This window comes from Caretta caretta, chromosome 1, assembly GCF_965140235.1.
Source record: "Caretta caretta isolate rCarCar2 chromosome 1, rCarCar1.hap1, whole genome shotgun sequence".
Classification (NCBI taxonomy): domain Eukaryota; kingdom Metazoa; phylum Chordata; order Testudines; family Cheloniidae; genus Caretta; species Caretta caretta.
Window position 1 is genome coordinate 115,334,137 of NC_134206.1, and position 17,775 is coordinate 115,351,911.

At 37.9% G+C, this 17,775-nt stretch overlaps 1 protein-coding gene across 3 annotated transcripts in view; it reads left to right on the forward strand.

The window, feature by feature from the left end:
- The window catches only part of UXS1 (UDP-glucuronate decarboxylase 1), a 93,523-nt gene extending 77,280 nt beyond the window's left edge, over window positions 1–16,243 (forward strand). For all 3 annotated transcript variants that reach the window (XM_048856822.2, XM_075130224.1, XM_048856811.2), the window contains 5 exons: window positions 1,939–1,982; window positions 5,993–6,053; window positions 7,623–7,680; window positions 12,712–12,815; window positions 15,435–16,243. In XM_048856822.2, the coding sequence (XP_048712779.2) occupies window positions 1,939–1,982; window positions 5,993–6,053; window positions 7,623–7,680; window positions 12,712–12,815; window positions 15,435–15,566 (399 nt within the window). In that variant the 3' untranslated portion in view covers window positions 15,567–16,243. The remainder of the gene's footprint in view (window positions 1–1,938; window positions 1,983–5,992; window positions 6,054–7,622; window positions 7,681–12,711; window positions 12,816–15,434) is intronic.
- Window positions 16,244–17,775: the final 1,532 nt, after the last annotated feature.

The window sequence follows — 17,775 nt, forward strand, 5'->3', positions numbered from 1 at the left end:
ACAGGCAAAGGGAGCACATGGTAACAGTGGAACAGTTCAGTGTAACAAGTAGCAATCACTGCACCCATCAGTTATGTAACCATTGCTGGATGTTTTGCAGCCATCACAGCAGAGGAGCATTACAAGGAAAACTTTGAAGAAGGCCTTGTGGTAGACTTCTTAGTTATAATTTGTAAAAGTCTCTTACCATAGATAAAATAATAATAAATAAAAATTTGACCCAAGGTCACTGTACTACTGGTGCATGAGTATCAAAAAGCAAAATTGATTAGGCATAAGAGTGAGACTGAAGTTTTATTGAATTGGCCAACCTCAGTAAAATAAATCAACAGCCAACAGAAAAAGACTGAAAGTGAATCAGAAATCAAAAACTTTCACTTAATTTTTTTTACAACTTTTGCTGTTAAAATTAAAATCTGTTCTCATTAACTATTTTAAAACATGAGTGTGTTCATTTTTATCCAAAAAACCCCCCACAAATAAATGGATAAAAGCGAAGTTCAAATGTGGGAATTAATTATACAAAATGGAACATCTCTCTTAATTATTCCTCATTAGAGTCAAATGTTTTTGTCCCATGCAAACAATCAGCTTGTTTTTATTGTTAAAGTATTTATATGAGAAGTTGTGGGGGGAGAGGGAGGGAACACAGTGTATTCTCAGACTGCCTTTAAAACATGTGGCAATGAAGATCACTGTGTAGAAAACATGCACAAAGTGAGTATTTCTCTTTCTTTCTCTTTCTTTCCACATATAGATAAAATTAAATATATTAAAACAGGTTTCGGAGTAGCAGCTGTATTAGTCTGTATTCGCAAAAAGAAAAGGAGGACTTGTGGCACCTTAGAGACTAATAAATTTATTTGAGCATAAGCTTTCGTGAGCTACAGCCCACTTCATCGGATGCATTCAGTGGGAATGAATCCGATGAAGTGAGCTGTAGCTCACGAAAGCTTATGCTCAGATAAATTTGTTAGTCTCTAAGGTGCCATAAGTCCTCCTTTTGTTTTTATATTAAAACAGAGGCTGGAAAGCTGTGTGGGGCATACTGTTGAGCCACCGTGCACTCTCCCACATTTCTTTCAGAATAAGATATTAAGTAAACTCTATTAGACCTCTAAATGTTTAGGGCTTCATCCAAAGCCCACTGAACTGAAGACTCCCTTTGAGATTAGTGGAGTTTGGGTCAGACCCTTAAAGCAGGCTTAACCAGAGACAGATGTTAGCATGTACATCAGTTGTGTCCCTATTTTCTGAGCAAAACAAATATATCTACTTCTTCCGAAAAGTTTTTCTAATTCAGTGTGTGCCCGTGTCAAGAGGAGTATCCACATTTTTATCCTTAAACATGCCTATTTATAGCTTTCAAATATGTTTATTGATTTATACTGGAACTTTCAAAAGTATGCTGATTTATTGCCTTAACATCACAGCCAACTTGTGTAAAAACTGAAGGTATCTGTACTGTGGTGGAGCCATTGCAATGCCTTAGTTATTTCCACTTAATGTGAGAGGGGTTTTTTGGTTTTGGTAGTGGTTGCATGAAAAATAGTAGATCTGTCTCAGATATTCACCGCACAGTCAGTGTAGAGAGTCAGGCAGCCGAGTGTCATGGCCAGGCCCGGAAGGTGATATTAGCAGCTGCATTTTCTATGGAGTACAGAGGAGGGACACTGGTGGCTCCTGGGAAGACCAGAGAGAAGTAGGCTATAATCCTCAAGACAAAAGATAAGGAGAGTTCTACCTGTAGACAGTGAAAAGGGGTTGAATCTTAGAAGAGTAGTGTATGAAGAATTGCCAAGATTAGGATTTGGCCTGGCACTCATGACGCAGAGTCTGGCAGCCAGCTCAGTCTGTAACTTGATGTTGTGTATGGTGGTGTTGACACATGCCATATGTTTTCATGTTCTTGTAACTTTGATTTTCATTGTTTTTTAGGTATATGGGCCTGGAACTCAAACGAGAGCATTCCAGTATGTCAGGTAAGGCTTGCTTGTTCTCTCTAGCACTTTTCTACGGAGTCTGATACCTGTCATCATATTATGATAGTCTGAGACATTCTACAGACAGGATCAAGCCAGTAAAATGTAAAGCAAAAAAGAAGTGGTGTTCTAGAACACAAATTCTACTTTCACAGAGAAGTTGAATATATAAATAGTCCCTAGCCAGGTGAGAACTTTAAATTCAGACATAGCTAGAAATTTGTGGTTATCCCCATCAGTGGACGCAAGTGGTTCTGTTATTTTTCTGCTTCATGAAAACTCAAGTTTCATGTCTTTGTATCTGAATGCACTGCTGCCACCTTGTGTTCATAGGGGGCTATGTAGCTTTTAATTTGATTTCTAGAAATAGGCTTATACAATGAGGTTTTAGCCACTGATGAAACTACAACATGGAGCTGCTTTGTGGTAAAGCCCAAGTTTAGATTAAATTTAGTGCAGTGTGTTGCTTAGTGTGGAAGTAGCACCTTGCAAGCCACAGTGTGCTGTGGCTACATTAAGGAGTTTTCACTGGTTAAGATCTCCCTTGTAGACAAGATTTAAGTTTGTCCTTCACCATCTTTATTAGGAAACATTCATATCAGAGCAGTAAGATTCAGGGGCTTTTAATTTTGATTTCTATGTTTTGTGTCTAGCAGAAATAAAATCATAACTTCAGCTCAGGCATGTCGTCTGTGTTTCCAATTTAAATCTCATTTCAGACATTGATTGTATTTCAGAACTCAGTAAAAGAAAATGTTTTTAGTTGCATGTAACCATGAATAGAGTCTAACCATATTTCATCTTCATTTGAAATTTGCAACTCTTTATTAACTGTTCATATAACACTATGGTAGGGTTTTCTTGCAGCACAGATTAGAATTCCCTTGGGAATTTGTGGTGACTTTTTTTTCCCCTTCAGGCATCACTTGAATATTTTAGTGACTAAGGCCTGAAGCTCAACATTGAGTAGTCCCACTGAAATCAATGAGACTACTCATGGGCTTCAAGTTAAGCACGTGCAGAAGTCTGATCAGGATTGATGGCTAAGGGAATTTCCAGTAACCTCCAGATTGTGGCAGGTTAATCCCTACTCTGTCCTCATACAGTTATACATCAGACTTTGAATTCTGATCTAGTTGTGACTCTTACTTCCTAGTGCCCAGTTTAATTGCACAGACTCCTGAAACATCTTTGTTGCAAGTAAACAGGGAAATATGGTTGTTTTTGTTTTTTACAAGAATAACACCTCTTTGTAAAAAAGTATAGAAAGCATCTAAAATCAAAAACACGATACTATTGTAAAACTGTAGACTCCAAAAGTCTGGCTATTTTGTGTAAACCTGATTTGCAATGCACTGACTTGATCCCCCTTCGGTCCAAACAAACAGATCTATATTAAGACTGCCTTTTTGCAAGACTTAAAGAATCTCTTAAAAATTACTCCTAACCTTTGAAAACAATTTTTAAAATACAGTTTTACAGTTAGAATTTTAAAGTTATTGGAAATACAGTAATATGCCTTCCTTCCTTCCTTCAAATTTTAAAATGTCTTATTTCAATAGAAAATACAATTCTCCTGCATATTTGTTCTAAACAGCATTGAGAACCAGTTAACTGGAACCGTCCAGTCTAGTTTAATTTCACAAATGGAGTGATGTGCCCTAAATAAAGCATAAGGGATGCAAATAGAGTTAACACTTTTGAAAGCCTTTGGTTTTGATAGCCTGTGTTAGTAATACAAGGAATTCTGTTGGTTATTATCTTGGCAGCTTCTCTCTAAAGCTGCCTGCCAAAATTTGACTTCACACCTTCATGCTTTCCTCTGAACAGTTTAGGGTAATATCAGACATGGCAAGTAATGATTTAATGTGTATTTATATTATGACATTCATGCTATAATCTTGTCCATCAGCATTTCCCATGGCTTGTACAATTCAAAGTGCTGTCCCATAATATTAGAGGAGAACTATTTTTTTATCTCATTTAGTGCTGAGACAAAATCCTCCCTTATTTTAAAGTGACAAAAGTGCTTTATTTCATGTATTATAATTACTCATTGCATGTTAAGATTAGACTTCTTTGGTATTGAAAACCAGTGTGATCAGAACTGGATCGTGTCTAATAAGGCAAATCTTCAGTTTACTAAAAATACACCTTAAGCAGTCATTTAAAACTACTAATTTTAAAGGGCACAGCATGTCTGGTTTTCATGTATTATTTATTTTATCTGTATCATACTATTTTTTATATCTAGGACAATTCCCCTTTTATCCCCCCATTCCCTCGCACACATCTTGAAGTCTGCTTCACTATATAAATGGCCTCAACAATCCAAAAATACAGACCACCTCTTCTAAAGCCGAGGGCCCTAATAACGTAGGGCCTGATCCTACAGCTCTCATTTAGATGTAAAATCCTATTGTCCTCAGTTGGAGCATTCACATGAGTAAAGGCTGTAGGAGTAGCCCCCTTGAATAATCTTTACTGCTATCATTCATTTTTAAATCACTTTAAAAACACTTCATGCACGAGATACAGGATAAATATATTTCACATACAGGTTTAATATAAACAATGCGAGTTTATGGTTAAGAGAGCACGTTGCACAACACTGTTTGCTATACGTAATTACCTAACAGATAGTGCAGCATGATAACTTATTGTTTGCAATTGACGGTCGGGACTGACCGTGGTAGTATTACAATGCATTTATAGCAAAGCACATGGTTGTGTTGTCATTGCTGTGATGCAATGCAGCCTACTATGGAGTGGAAGGGACTTTGTACCTTTACTCCAGTATGAGTTAATTATCCAAAATCCTCAAAATTACTGTTAACAATACACTTCAAAATGAGCTTTTATTCAGTTTATTACAGTTGATGAAACATTACTGTCTAATCGACACAAATCCACATTATAATTATTTATATAGTGCCATAAAAATGCATGGCACTTAAGAAAGTAGTAGGCTCTTCCTTGCCTTCAAAGAGCTTACATTAGAGGTCCCACACTCTGGTCCTGATGGCCAGACCCTTACACCCATGCAAAATTGCTGCGACTTGTACAGACACAGGAGTCTGTCTGTGCAGATCAGATTCAAGGTTGTGACCTATATTTATTGAACAGCATGTCCATATCTCCTGACTTACTCGCCAGATAAACCAGAGTGCCAGGGTTGTTGGGTTTTTTTGTTTGGTTGGGTTTTTTGCGGGGGGGAGGTTGACAAACTCCTTTAAAAAAATCTCTTCTCCCCCTGCCTTCTGCAGTAATATTAGTAGTAAATGGTATAGAAATTTGTAGCATTTTGATTTGGCACACCTAGTTTGAACATGTAATAAAGAGAAGAGCTGATGTTTTTGTTCATATTGATACTCTGGACCTAGGACCGAGAAGGAGGATTTAGTGCGTAACACCGAGATATCATTTTTTCCAAAGTAAACTTATTTTAACAGAGTCTTTTTAAAGCTTCTGAAAATAAGGACAAAACTTGGTAAGCAGCAGTGTCCTTGCTTCTTTTCACTATCTTGAGCCAATCTATTACAATCCATCTGAAAAATTGGCAGTTGCCTCATTTTAAATGAGTGGAAGGCTTAGAGGCCAGAGGAAATAATAAAGTATTAATTGTTTAGCAGTAATCCGTTAATATTTCTTGGTTGTTTTTTCATATAACTGTGGAGGAACTGCAGCTTGTGCCTCCCCAATGTAAATGCTCTCACTACAGCAAATTATCCTCTAAAACGAACAGCAAGTCCTCCACTGTTTTTGATTTATTGAAATTAATAACTATGGAGCTAACCAGCCAGCAAATTACCAGTTGGTATGAAATGTGGACTTCCACTTGAAATGTACAAAATGCATAAAATCCATTTTAATTGCAGGATTTGATTTCTGCATTCATCATCGAATTATGTTGCTTCAGTGGGGTTCTAGCAATATGGATCTCTTTGAATAAAGTATGACTGTTTAAAGAGAAATGGATATCTACTCAATCCCTGCTTTCCCTTTTGCAGTGATCTTGTGAATGGGTTGGTGGCCTTAATGAACAGCAACGTCAGCAGTCCTGTCAACTTGGTGAGCATACAGTTTTGTTGTTCTGCTACATTTACTTCACAGTCTAGTTTTTGCTTTCTTACTTAACATTGGTGTTAACTTTTACAAGAATTAAATGCAGCAAAAATACTTTCCATCATGCACAAAAAACCCGATGCTCACTTTACAAATGAGAGATTTGGCATAGTACTTGCCGGGCTCCTAGACCTTAGATCTGATCACTGTCTCAAGAATAAGAGAATTTTGCAATACGTTTTGAGTTTTAATTGATTTAAACTTTTTGCTCAATATGCAATACAGCAGAACCAGTTTATCTGATCTAATTGGGACTGGGGGCAGATTAGATAATCAAAAATCCAGAAAAAACAGAGAATGGGAAAGTCCAATGCTGCAGCACCATCTAGTGGCCACAGGAGAGATCACTTCCCTCTAGATCTGGGTGTGCTGGTTGTCCAGTTAACACAGAGAGCTGGATAATGGAGAGTCAAATAAATAGGGTTCTGCTGTATTAGAAAGGGGGGGGATGGAGTAAATTATTTTAAGACACTTCAGAAATGCAGTTGAAGACCACCCTCGTTTCTATACATCAAAAGTGCGATCTGAAACCATTGGTGACACAGTATTGTAATTTATTAACCAGTTTCTGCTCCAGAAGCTTCATTTTTTGTTGTTGTTGTGATACGTGCCCCATGCCCCCCTTTTATGGCAATTGTACTGAGGTATCATCAGTAATAGAGATTAAATATGGATGGCTATTTCCAAAGCAATTATAACATATCCGTGGTTTATCTAGTCACAGCTTGAAATTACAATATTTAGGAACATATGGAATACTGCTGAGGTCAGCTCTTGAAAAAGTGTGATGATTTTTCCTTGGGATTCTCATGGAAAGCAAAATGTGCATCTCATGAGGCTAAGCGTATGGAAAAAAGGGGGACATGCACAATTAAACACCTGAAAACCTTTGAAAACCTGCAGTTTCTTTTTTGGATGACTAAATAGATTAAACTTGGGAGCCGGGTTTTCAAAAGCACTCTCTTAGCTTAACTCTGCTGCTATTGAAATGGTAAAATTTCCATTGACTTCATTGGGAGCCAGAGTTAGGCCACCAATGAATGCTTTTCAAAATCTCACCCTAGAAAATGCATTTTGTTATGTGTCTTTGAAGACACATTACATACCATGTTGTTTTAAAAGATGTGGGGGACCAGAAAATTTTTGTTTATAAATGGTTCTGGTCACTTTTCAAAGTAGAATTGAGATGTAGTGCCCCTTTGAGGATAATTAACCATCGGAACAATTTACCAAATTTGGTGGTGCATTTTCCATCACTCGCAATTTTTAAATCAAGTCTGGATGTCTCTTCAAAGAGATGCTCTCGTTCAAGCAGGAATTTTATTGGGGCAGTTTTCTGGCCTCTTATACAGGAGGTCAGACCCTTCTGGCCTTGTAATCTATGAATTTTAGTTCATTCACATATTTGGTTACTATCCTCATAGTGACTCTTGGCAAATCACAAAATACAAAATAAAAGCATTTTTAGAGTTGCTTTGTAATTTCTCTTGTAACCTGTATCCACTTCCTTCTTAGGGGAACCCAGAAGAGCACAGTATCCTAGAATTTGCCCAGTTAATTAAAAAACTTGTTGGTAAGTATGACAAGTAAATCTTGGGTGAAATTCATAGAGGGCTTATATTATCAGATGATGATTACTTCATTAAAGTACGTATAATACATAAGGCTAATAGAAATGAAAAGAAACAGATTCAAAACAGCAGTTGTACCAAGGACATTTAATTGTCTACTGATTCTATAATTAAATATTAGATTAAAAATTTAGAATTTAGTTCAGATTTTCAATTATACATAAAATACTATATGAAGAAAAGAATGAATATTTATTTTCATGTGGCAGTTTGTCATGTACTGTTTACTTATATATAGTTTATGCAAGTTAATGGGTTCGTTGTGGACGAATGAAGAGCCTTTTCTATTCTTCCTCATTACATGTTGCATTTTCTTCAAGGGAGAGGCGAATGTATATCTTTTCCTCCCAACAGAGAACTTAACAAAGAGCACTAAGAAATAGGGATAGGAAGGGCAATTCATGCCCATTCTCAGAGGGACTACCAGCTGTTTCTGAATATTGCTCTCCATTCTGGTCTGACCCCAGGTAGACTTCTCTATGCATGGGTTTTCTTCTTTCAAGAAAGAAAAGAAAATGTAAGATGATCCCTTTCAGGTGTACGACACTAAATGCTGGCAGCAATAGAAAGGAGAGATGCTCTGACTATTTTAGCTAAAAGTTCAGTACAAGACCCACACATCAACTCCTGCTGTAAATGCAATCACTGAGAAACTGAGCTGAATGTGAATGAAATATATCATCTCCTGAACTAAAATACAAATACTGTTTAGGTAGATTTGTCCAGGAATCCTCCTCAGATTTTCTCTGAGTTTTTCTCTCTCTACCACCCTCAAAAGCCTCATGCTGTGATGACCATTTTTCCCCCCCTATACTGACCTGGCCACTGGAGGCTAGAAGTGATTCATTCCAGCGCCCATCAAAGTCTCCCTTTCACTTGGCTGGAGGGGATGCTGGAGAATACTTGGCAGTCCCTACCTCTCACCGTGTGTTCCTGCTGTTGAGTGTGCTGCCTTTACAGCATTATTGAATCCCAAATTTTTCTGAATTTAGGCTGTTAGGTAAGAGATCCAGGACCTCCATGATAGCATTCTCTGAAATGCTTCCAGCTCCATGCGCAGGGCCAGTTAGGCAGAACTGCAGGGTCTCAATGCGTGGATGAGATGATGGTGTAGGGAGGCGGGGTTTAGATTTATTAGGACCTGGGAAACCTTTTGGGAAAGGGGGATCCTACACAGGATGGGTGGGCTCCACCTAAACCAGAATGAAACCAGATTGCTGGCATTTAACATTAAAAAGGTCGTAGAGCAGTTTTTAAACTAAGGGCTGGGGGAAAGCTGACAAGTGCGGAGGAGCATGTGGTTCAGACAAAGACATCCCTTATAGGAGGATCTGCTAATGGAGATTCTCTATGTCCTAGTAAGCAGGAGAGTATGGAAGATGATAAAATACAAATAGGATCTGATGAGAAACAGTCAAATGAAAAAAAAAGTCTTATTCAATTACATCATGTAATGGGAGAAGCTAAAAAGTGACAAGTTTTTAAAGTGCTTATATATCAATGCTAGAAGTCTAAATAATAAGATGGGTGAACTAGAGTGCCTCATATTAAATGAGGATATTGATATAAGAGGCATCACAGAAAGTTGGTGGAATGAGGCTAATCAATGGGACACAGTAATACCAGGGTGCAAAATATATCGGAAGGACAGCACAGGTGGTGCTGGTGGGGGAGTGGCACTATATGTGAAAGAAAGCGTAGAATCGAATGAAGTAAAAATCTTAAATGAACCAAGCTGTACCATAGAATCTCTATGGATAGTAATTCCATGCTCGAATAATAAGGATATAGCAGTAGGAATATATTACCGACCACCTGACCAGGATGACTGTGAAATGCTCAGGGAGCTTAGAGGGGCTATTAAGATAAAAAACTCAATAATAATGGTTGATTTCAACTACTCCCATATTGACTGAGTATATATCGCCTCAGGACAGGATGCAGAGATAAAGTTTCTTTACACCTTAAATGACTGTTTCTTGGAACAGCTAGTCCTGGAATCAACAAGAGGAGGGGGAATTCTTGATTTATTCCTAAATGGAGCACAGGATCAGGTCCAAGAGATGAATATAGCTGGACCGCTTGGTAATAGTGACCATAGTATAATAAAATTTAACATCCCTGTGGCTGGGAAAACACCACAGCAGCCCAACATTTAATTTCAGAAAGGGGAACTACACAAAAATGAGGATAGTAGTTAAACAGAAATTAAAAGATACAGCACCAAAAGTAAAATCCTGACAAGCTGCATGGAAACTTTTTAAAGACACCATAATAGAGGTTCAACTTAAATGTATATCCCAAATTAAAAAACATAGTAAGAGAACCAAAAAAGTGCTACCATTGTTAAACAACAAAGTAAGAGAAGCAGTGAGAGGCAAAAAGACATTCTTTAAAAAGTGGAAGTTAAATCTTAGTGAGGAAAATAGAAAGGAGCGTAAACTCTGGCAGATGAAGTATAAAAATATAATTAGGAAGGCCAAAAACGAATATGAAGAACAGCTAGCCAGACTCAAAAAGTAATAGCAAAAAAAAATGTTTAAGTAAATCAGAAGCAGGAAACCTGCTAAACAACTAGTGGGGCCACCTTGGATGATCAGTTGCTAAAGGAGCATTCAAGGACGATAAGGCCATTGCAGAGAAACTAAATGAATTCTTTGCATCAGTCTTCACGGTTGAGGATGTGAGGGAGATTCCCAAACCTGAGCCATTCTTTTTAGGTGACAAATCTGAGGAACTGTCCCAGATTGAGGTGTCATTAGAGGAGGTTTTGGAACAAATTGATAAACTAAACAGTAATAAGTCACCAGGACCAAATGGAATTCACCCAAGAGTTCTGAAAGAACTCAAATGTGAAATTGCAGGACTACTAAGTGTAGTCCGTAACCTATCATTTAAATCCGCTTCTGTACCACATGACTGGAGGATAGCTAATGTTATGCCAATTTTTAAAAAGGGCTCCAGAGGTAACCCTGCAATTACAGGCTGGTAAGCCTGATTTCAGTACCGGGCAAACTGGTTGAAACTATACTAAAGAACAAAATTATCAGACACACAGATTTGTTGGAAGAGTCAACATGGTTTTTGTAAAGGGAAATCATGCCTCACCAATCTGCTAGAATTCTGTAAGGGGGTCAACAAGCATGTGGACAAGGGGGATCCAGTGTATTTAGATTTTCAGAAAGCCTTTGACAAGGTCCCTCACCAAAGGCTCTTAAACAAAGGTTCATAAGCTGTCATGGGATAAGAGGGAAGGTCCTCTCTTGGATTGGTAACTGGTTAAAAGATAGGAAACAAAGGTTAGGAATAAATGGTCAGTTTTCAGAATGGAGAGAGGTAAATAGTGGTGTCCCCCAGTGGTCTGTACTGGGCCCAGTCCTATTCAATATATTAATAAATGATCTGGAAAAAGGGGTAAACAGCAAGGTGGCAAAATTTGCAGATAATACAAAACTACTCAGGATAGTTAAGTCCCAGGCAGACTGCAAAGAGGTACAAGAGGATCTTTCAGAACTGAGTGACTGAACAACAAAATGGCAGATGAAATTCTATGTTGATAAATGCAAAGTAAAGCACATTGGAAAATATAATCCCAACTATACATATAAAATGATGGGGTCTAAATTAGCTGGTACCACTCAAGAAATAGATTTTGGAGTCATTGTGGATAGTTCTCTGAAAAGATCTATTCAGTGTGCAGCGGCAGTCAAAAGAGTGAACAGAATGTTGGGAATCATTAAGAAAGGGATAGATAATAAGACGGAAAATATCATATTGCCTCTAAATCCATGGTACACCCACATCTTGAATACTGCGTGCAGATGTGGTCGGTGCATCTCGAAAAAGATATATTGGAATTGGAAAAGGTTCAGAAAAGGGCAACAAAAATTATTAGGGTTATGAAACGGAGAGATTAATATGAGGAGAGATTAATAAAACTGGGACTTTTCAGCTTGGAAAAGAGATGCCTAAGGAGGGATATGATTGAGGTCTATAAAATCATGACTGGTGTGGAGAAAGTAAATAAGGAAGTGTTATTTACTCCTTCTCATAACACAAGAACTCAGGGTCACCAAATGAAATGATTAGGCAGCAGGTTTAAAACAATCAAAAAAGTATTTTTTCACACAATGCACAGTCAACCTGTGAAACTCCTTGCCAGAAGATGTTGTGAAGGCCAAGACTATAACAGGGATCAAAAAAGAACTGATAAATTAATGGAGGATAGGTCCATCAATGGCTATTAGCCAGGATGGTCAGGGATGGTGTCCCTAGCCTCTTGTTTGCCAGAAGCTGGGAATGGGCAATGGGATGGATCACTTGATGATCACCTGTTCTGCTCATTCCCTGTGGAGCACCTGGCATTGGCCACTGTCGGAAGACAGGATACTGGGCTAGATGGACCTTTGGTCTGATCCAGTATGGCCGTTCTTATGTTCTTAATCCTCTGAGATTTTGCTCAGCCCCTTAACGCTCCAGTCTTGGACATAGCTTGCTTCTGTGGTAGAACACTATGGTGCCACTAGACTACCTGGTAGACAAAATAAGTTCTCTCTCCATTTGCTGCTCACTAACTAACTAGCTCTGTTTTGCTCTGGCCACAAATTTTTAACTCAAATATTTATATACAATAATGCAGAATGTTTTGGGCTTGTGTAGTAAGTTCTTAATGTTCTACCATGAAGGGATCTGAGTACAAGACTCACACATGGTTCTTCGCTCCACAGACAATAAGGAAAGGATAGTACTGGGGAGGAGGAAGTGTTTGAGTCACTTTGCAGTACCAGTTCTGGATGGTTCATCCTACCTTTGCTGGAAGGACAGTCATGTCAGTGTAAGGCGTTTTGGAGGATGGGGAGAATTGGGAATAATCTAAATAGGCTTGAGAGGGACATCATGCCACCCCTGGGGAAATGTGTAAGTTGAAAGCATGGCAAAGAAAGGATAATAAAATGCAATATTTCATTCAACAGGTAGTGGCAGTGAAATCCAGTTTCTCTCAGAAGCTCAAGATGACCCCCAGAAAAGAAGGCCTGACATCAAGAAAGCCAAGTTATTGCTTGGTTGGGAACCTGTGGTATGTAAAGCTAGATTAATAGTGTCATGTGTATAAACCTGTTGTTTTTTTGATGATTGTCTTGCCTTTATAAAAGAAGATATTCTGCAGTTATTAGAGCATCTTAAAGAATTGGGGGAAGTGGAGGAAAGTATTCCAAGGGCAATTATTGTAAAGGTTATAAAGTGCCTTGAGTCTTACATGGACACTCAATAAATGTGTACAGGGGAAGTTCTACGACCTGTGTTGTGCAGGAGGTTAGACTAGATGATCACAGGTCCCTGGCCTTAAAATCTATCAACCTATGAAATACGTGACAAAGCATTGTAATAAATAATAATAATAAATAATTAACCTAATTTGTATAACAGCTCTGACTAAGGCAATAGTCCCTCATATGCCTGTTGAATACCTTGGAATGTGTGGTACATAATGAATTAGCCCTCCACTTATCCTGTTATTAAAAGAGAAATTTGCTTTTATGATGTGGATGATGATCAATACAAAATGAAATAAAAAACATTTAAGGGTTGAGGTTTTTAAGATCCTTTTAAAGATATGCAAATGTTACTGCACTCATCAGGCTTAATTTAGTCACAAGGGAGGCTTGAGAGGAGTAGCAGAAGAACCCAATAAAAATTAGGTAGTTGGACAAAGCGGTAGTATACTAACAGTGGGATTTTGAGAACCCACTCAGGTTGGCCTACCTCTGCTCCCATTTAAGTTAATAGGAGTTTTATCATTGACTTCAGTGAGAACAGATTTAAAGCTTTTGAAATTCCACCCTGACTTTGCCATAGACAAAACTAAGTTAATACATATTGGACTAATTAATTAAGCTACTTGTTCACTGTGGTTCAGAATTAGTTATATATGCTCTTTCGTAAAGGTAGGGGAAATCTGGGATTTATTGTAGGCAGCAGTGAAATTTGCTTAATATACAGTCGCTGTCCAAAAAAGCTATTAAATATCTGGGTTGCATTAAGAGGCCAGGAATAACACAGATAGTATGGTAATACCATTGTATCACTCAGTGATGTGTACTCTTTCCTGAATACCTCCTTCTACACACACCGACTCATCGCCCTTTCTTAAGAAAGGCCTTCCAAGCTGGCATTACAACGTCTTTTCTCCCTACATTACCTTGAGGCTAACTGGCCACACTACACAGAGCCACTCAAATAGCCAGCACAAGTGTTGCCACCTGGCCTTGATTCTTAAGCCTTGATTTCACTAGAGAACTTTGCTGGATAACTGTTTTAAAAACAATCGTGCTGCTGGAAAACAGATACTGGTTCTAGGGTGGGTGCACCATTTATGACTACAAACCCTTCAACCTTTCATGACCCAGCCTTCCTCCCCTCACCCCCGCATGGAATTCCAATAAACCCTGGAAATTGGCCAATACTCGGGTGATACCAGCATAAAGTATGTCTGTGATTGATAATGATCCTAATGATGAAACACCCAAACCTTCCTGGTAATGTTTCACTCACACAGGTGCCATTGAGCATAGCTGAAAGCAAGAGCTTGACTATTACAAAGAGAACTCTTCCCCATCTAAAACTGGGGTAAGGGGCTTAGTTTATTGCTTTTAGGCCAGCTTCCCCTCCATCAGTGTGAAATGGTCCATGTGGGGCATGAGCAGGTCGGAAGCCTGTCCTTTTAAAAAAAAAAAAAAGCCTGTTGATGTAATGAGATTCCTCTTCACCTGTGTGCCTGGGGCATTCAGAACCTAATTTGTTTTTAAAAAGTGGCACAGTGGCAGTAGATCATGTTCTATCAACTTTAATGGGATGCCAGAATTTGTACTCTTATCCAATGGTGAACAAGGATTGGTAGTGAATTGGAGAAGTGCATTGGTAGTTAATGTATGCATTTCTAAAGTGCCATCACTGTATCAATTCATGTTGGTGACATAAGCAAGAACAGAGATTACAATACTTGGAAAAGGAGTTAAATATTTCTGGTTTTGTGTGCCCATGAGTATAAAATACACTGTTTAAAACTGGAAACAGAAGAGGAAAATATTCTTCCTCTTAACTACGCACAAAATTATTAGAATCTAATTAACTCTTTTAAAGAAAGCAAGATGATCAGTTCCTAATGGAATACTGTTATAACTGTCAGTTTTGCGTCGTGGTTGATATCCCCATTGCTATTTCTTTGTGGACCAATTTAAAGAAGTATTTTAATTTAAACCTCGTTAGGCCTCACCATTTACACAGCTTATCTAAAGGATGTTCTCTTAATATAATTCAAAACAAGCCAAAAAACATTCTTTTTCCTCTTTTGTTTCTTACAAGCATATAAGGGATTCTCCAAGTTTGTATTTGGGCATAAACTGGGTTAAGTGTTACTGCCTGGTACTAAATGTGGTATTTACCGACTGAATTGACGGTTTCTAATTTAGTAAATGATCGTTAGATATAACAGTGATGGGTGCATTAGATATAACAGTGATGGGTGCATTAGAAGTGCATAGACATACTGTAACCAGTGGGTGGTGCTCTGTGTTTTTATTGATAAAGAATTTCAGAGCAGTGTTTTCATAACTTAGAAGATAGCCATAATAATACACTGTTATGAGAGTAGCCGGAATTTTAGGCTGATATGACCATCTCTTCTTTCTTTAAACAGGTCCCCTTGGAAGAAGGTTTAAATAAAGCAATTCACTACTTTCGTAAAGAACTCGAATATCAGGCAAATAATCAATATATTCCCAAACCGAAACCTGCAAGGATAAAAAAAGGAAGAACAAGACATAATTGAAAACTGTTACATTGGACAGGAGATTCCCTACTTTACGTTTGACAGGATGTAATTTTTTTTCTTTTTAAAAAAAGAAAGACTTAACAGGTATCATGAAGAACAAACTGGAATTTCATTCGGAAGCTTGCTTTAAAGAAGTGGATGTGCCTAAAAATTTAAAAATACTGCAAATCTTGCCTTGCACTTTTTAAATCTATCTTTTTATGTAAAATAGAGTAGAAAAATCTTTTGAGTATCTTCAAGTTTTATATCTTGCTGTGAGATCATTTGTTGTGACTGTCTTTGACAGTTTTATTTACTGGTTTCTTTGTGAAGCTGAAGATGAATATAAACGGGATGGGATATACCAATTTATTTATAAAATGGGTACTATAAATGAGAAGTTATACTATGCATATGAGAAAAAGCTAGCAGTATTGTCAGGTGAGTGAAACACTGGCATTTAGTATATAGGGGTATAAAAGAATTCTGTATGAGAGCTTTATGTATTCTTTAAATCAGAGTTTTTTCAGAGGTTTAGTTTTAGTTGCACACTTGAATTTGGACTGTTTTCATTGAATATCATGGATAAGAATATTTTAAATCACTACTGTGTTGTGCGTACTCTGGGAAAAAATGTTAATGTATTATTGGTTACCAGTGGTTGAATATGCTATTTTAATAAAATATGAAAAGTTCTCCTTACGGGTTTCAGTTTTTCAGTTAAGATAGTTCTATAGTTCGTGTTTTATCTGTACATATCTCAAATGTTAATTTTTTTTAAAAAATCCATAATCTGTTATAAAAACAAGTCATCCTGTTTGAAGGTCAATAATATTTTTTTCACTTTTCAAATCATATTTATTTCTTAACTGATTCTTGGGCTCAAAGATGTTCATGTCAAAAAAAAACAAAAACAAAAACAAAAAACCCTCAGGTTATTATAATTAAAGTTTGTCATTGTTTGCATTAGGCCTAGATTGTCACAGTGCAAAAGTATACGATGCCTTTAAAACACAAAATAGAACTTTAGCATCCCCAACATGAGAGAAATCATGTATTTTACTTAAAAACAAAACTTACTATTGATTTTATCAGGAAATACACACCGATGTACTGACTAACTGTGATCTCATCACAGAAACCTAAATCCCATCATCTCCCACTTGTTGGATATCTGCACTTACTGCAACTGTCTGGTACTGGGAAGCATAAGGCTAGATTTTTTTTAGAGATATTGAGGCATTCCTCTGCTCAAAGTTGCAAAACCTAGGTCTCACTGAAAGTCAGTGGGACTTAAGTGCATAAGTGCCTAAATCCATTTTGAAAATGGGATTTAGCCGTCTAAATCCCGTGGGCTTTGCAACACTGAGCAGGGGAATGCCCAAAAACCTTTAAAAATCAGGGCTATGGTCCGACCCTCAAGAGCTAACATTCTATCGGTACTGTGAACCACCACGCATGCTGCTTGATGGTCTAGAATAAAAGAAGAAATAATGATAAAAGTCCAATGGACGTCTCAATGGTTTGCTGTTAAAGATGCTGTTTAGGTTTGCTCACTACCTGGTCTGTCTTCATAAGGGGATGAGAATTAGAGGAGGTCTGTCTTGTGCTTTTGTAACTCAGTGGTTCATGTGTGTTATGTATTGTCCTCCGTGCTTGATCTGCAGAGAAGATTAGTGTATTACAGCTCTGAGTTTCAGAGCCAAACTCTAGCTCAAGCTGTAAACTCTCGCTTTTAGCTCTGGAGGTCCCTGGTTCAATCCCCTGTCTCTGCCAAAATGACATCCTTCAACTTGCTCGAAAACAAAATCTGAGATTGTAGCAGTAGCATAGATTTGAAAACCGTTAGTGGCTTTATGGTGGTTTCAAATCAGCATTGTAGTGTTCAACGTAGCTTATGGTTAATACTGAAATTCAGGTGTAACTTCAGGCTGTCTACTTAGGACTTGACAGAGCTGGCGCCTGTGAGATAGAGGACATGGGGCTGCATGTGATCCCCATTACTTATGTAACGTTATACACATCCTCAGTAGGTGGAATGGGGGGAACTGTCAGAGAGAAGCCTGAGCTAGCTGCTGCTGCTGCCCCAAAGCGTCACCAGTGGAAGGAAGATGCCAGACCTAATCAGATTGGAGGTTGGGAAATCTGGAGATTATAGGTAAATGAAGGCATGCCCTACTTTGCATATCTCAATATGGATGACCTCATGTTGTGTTATTTGCTGAAG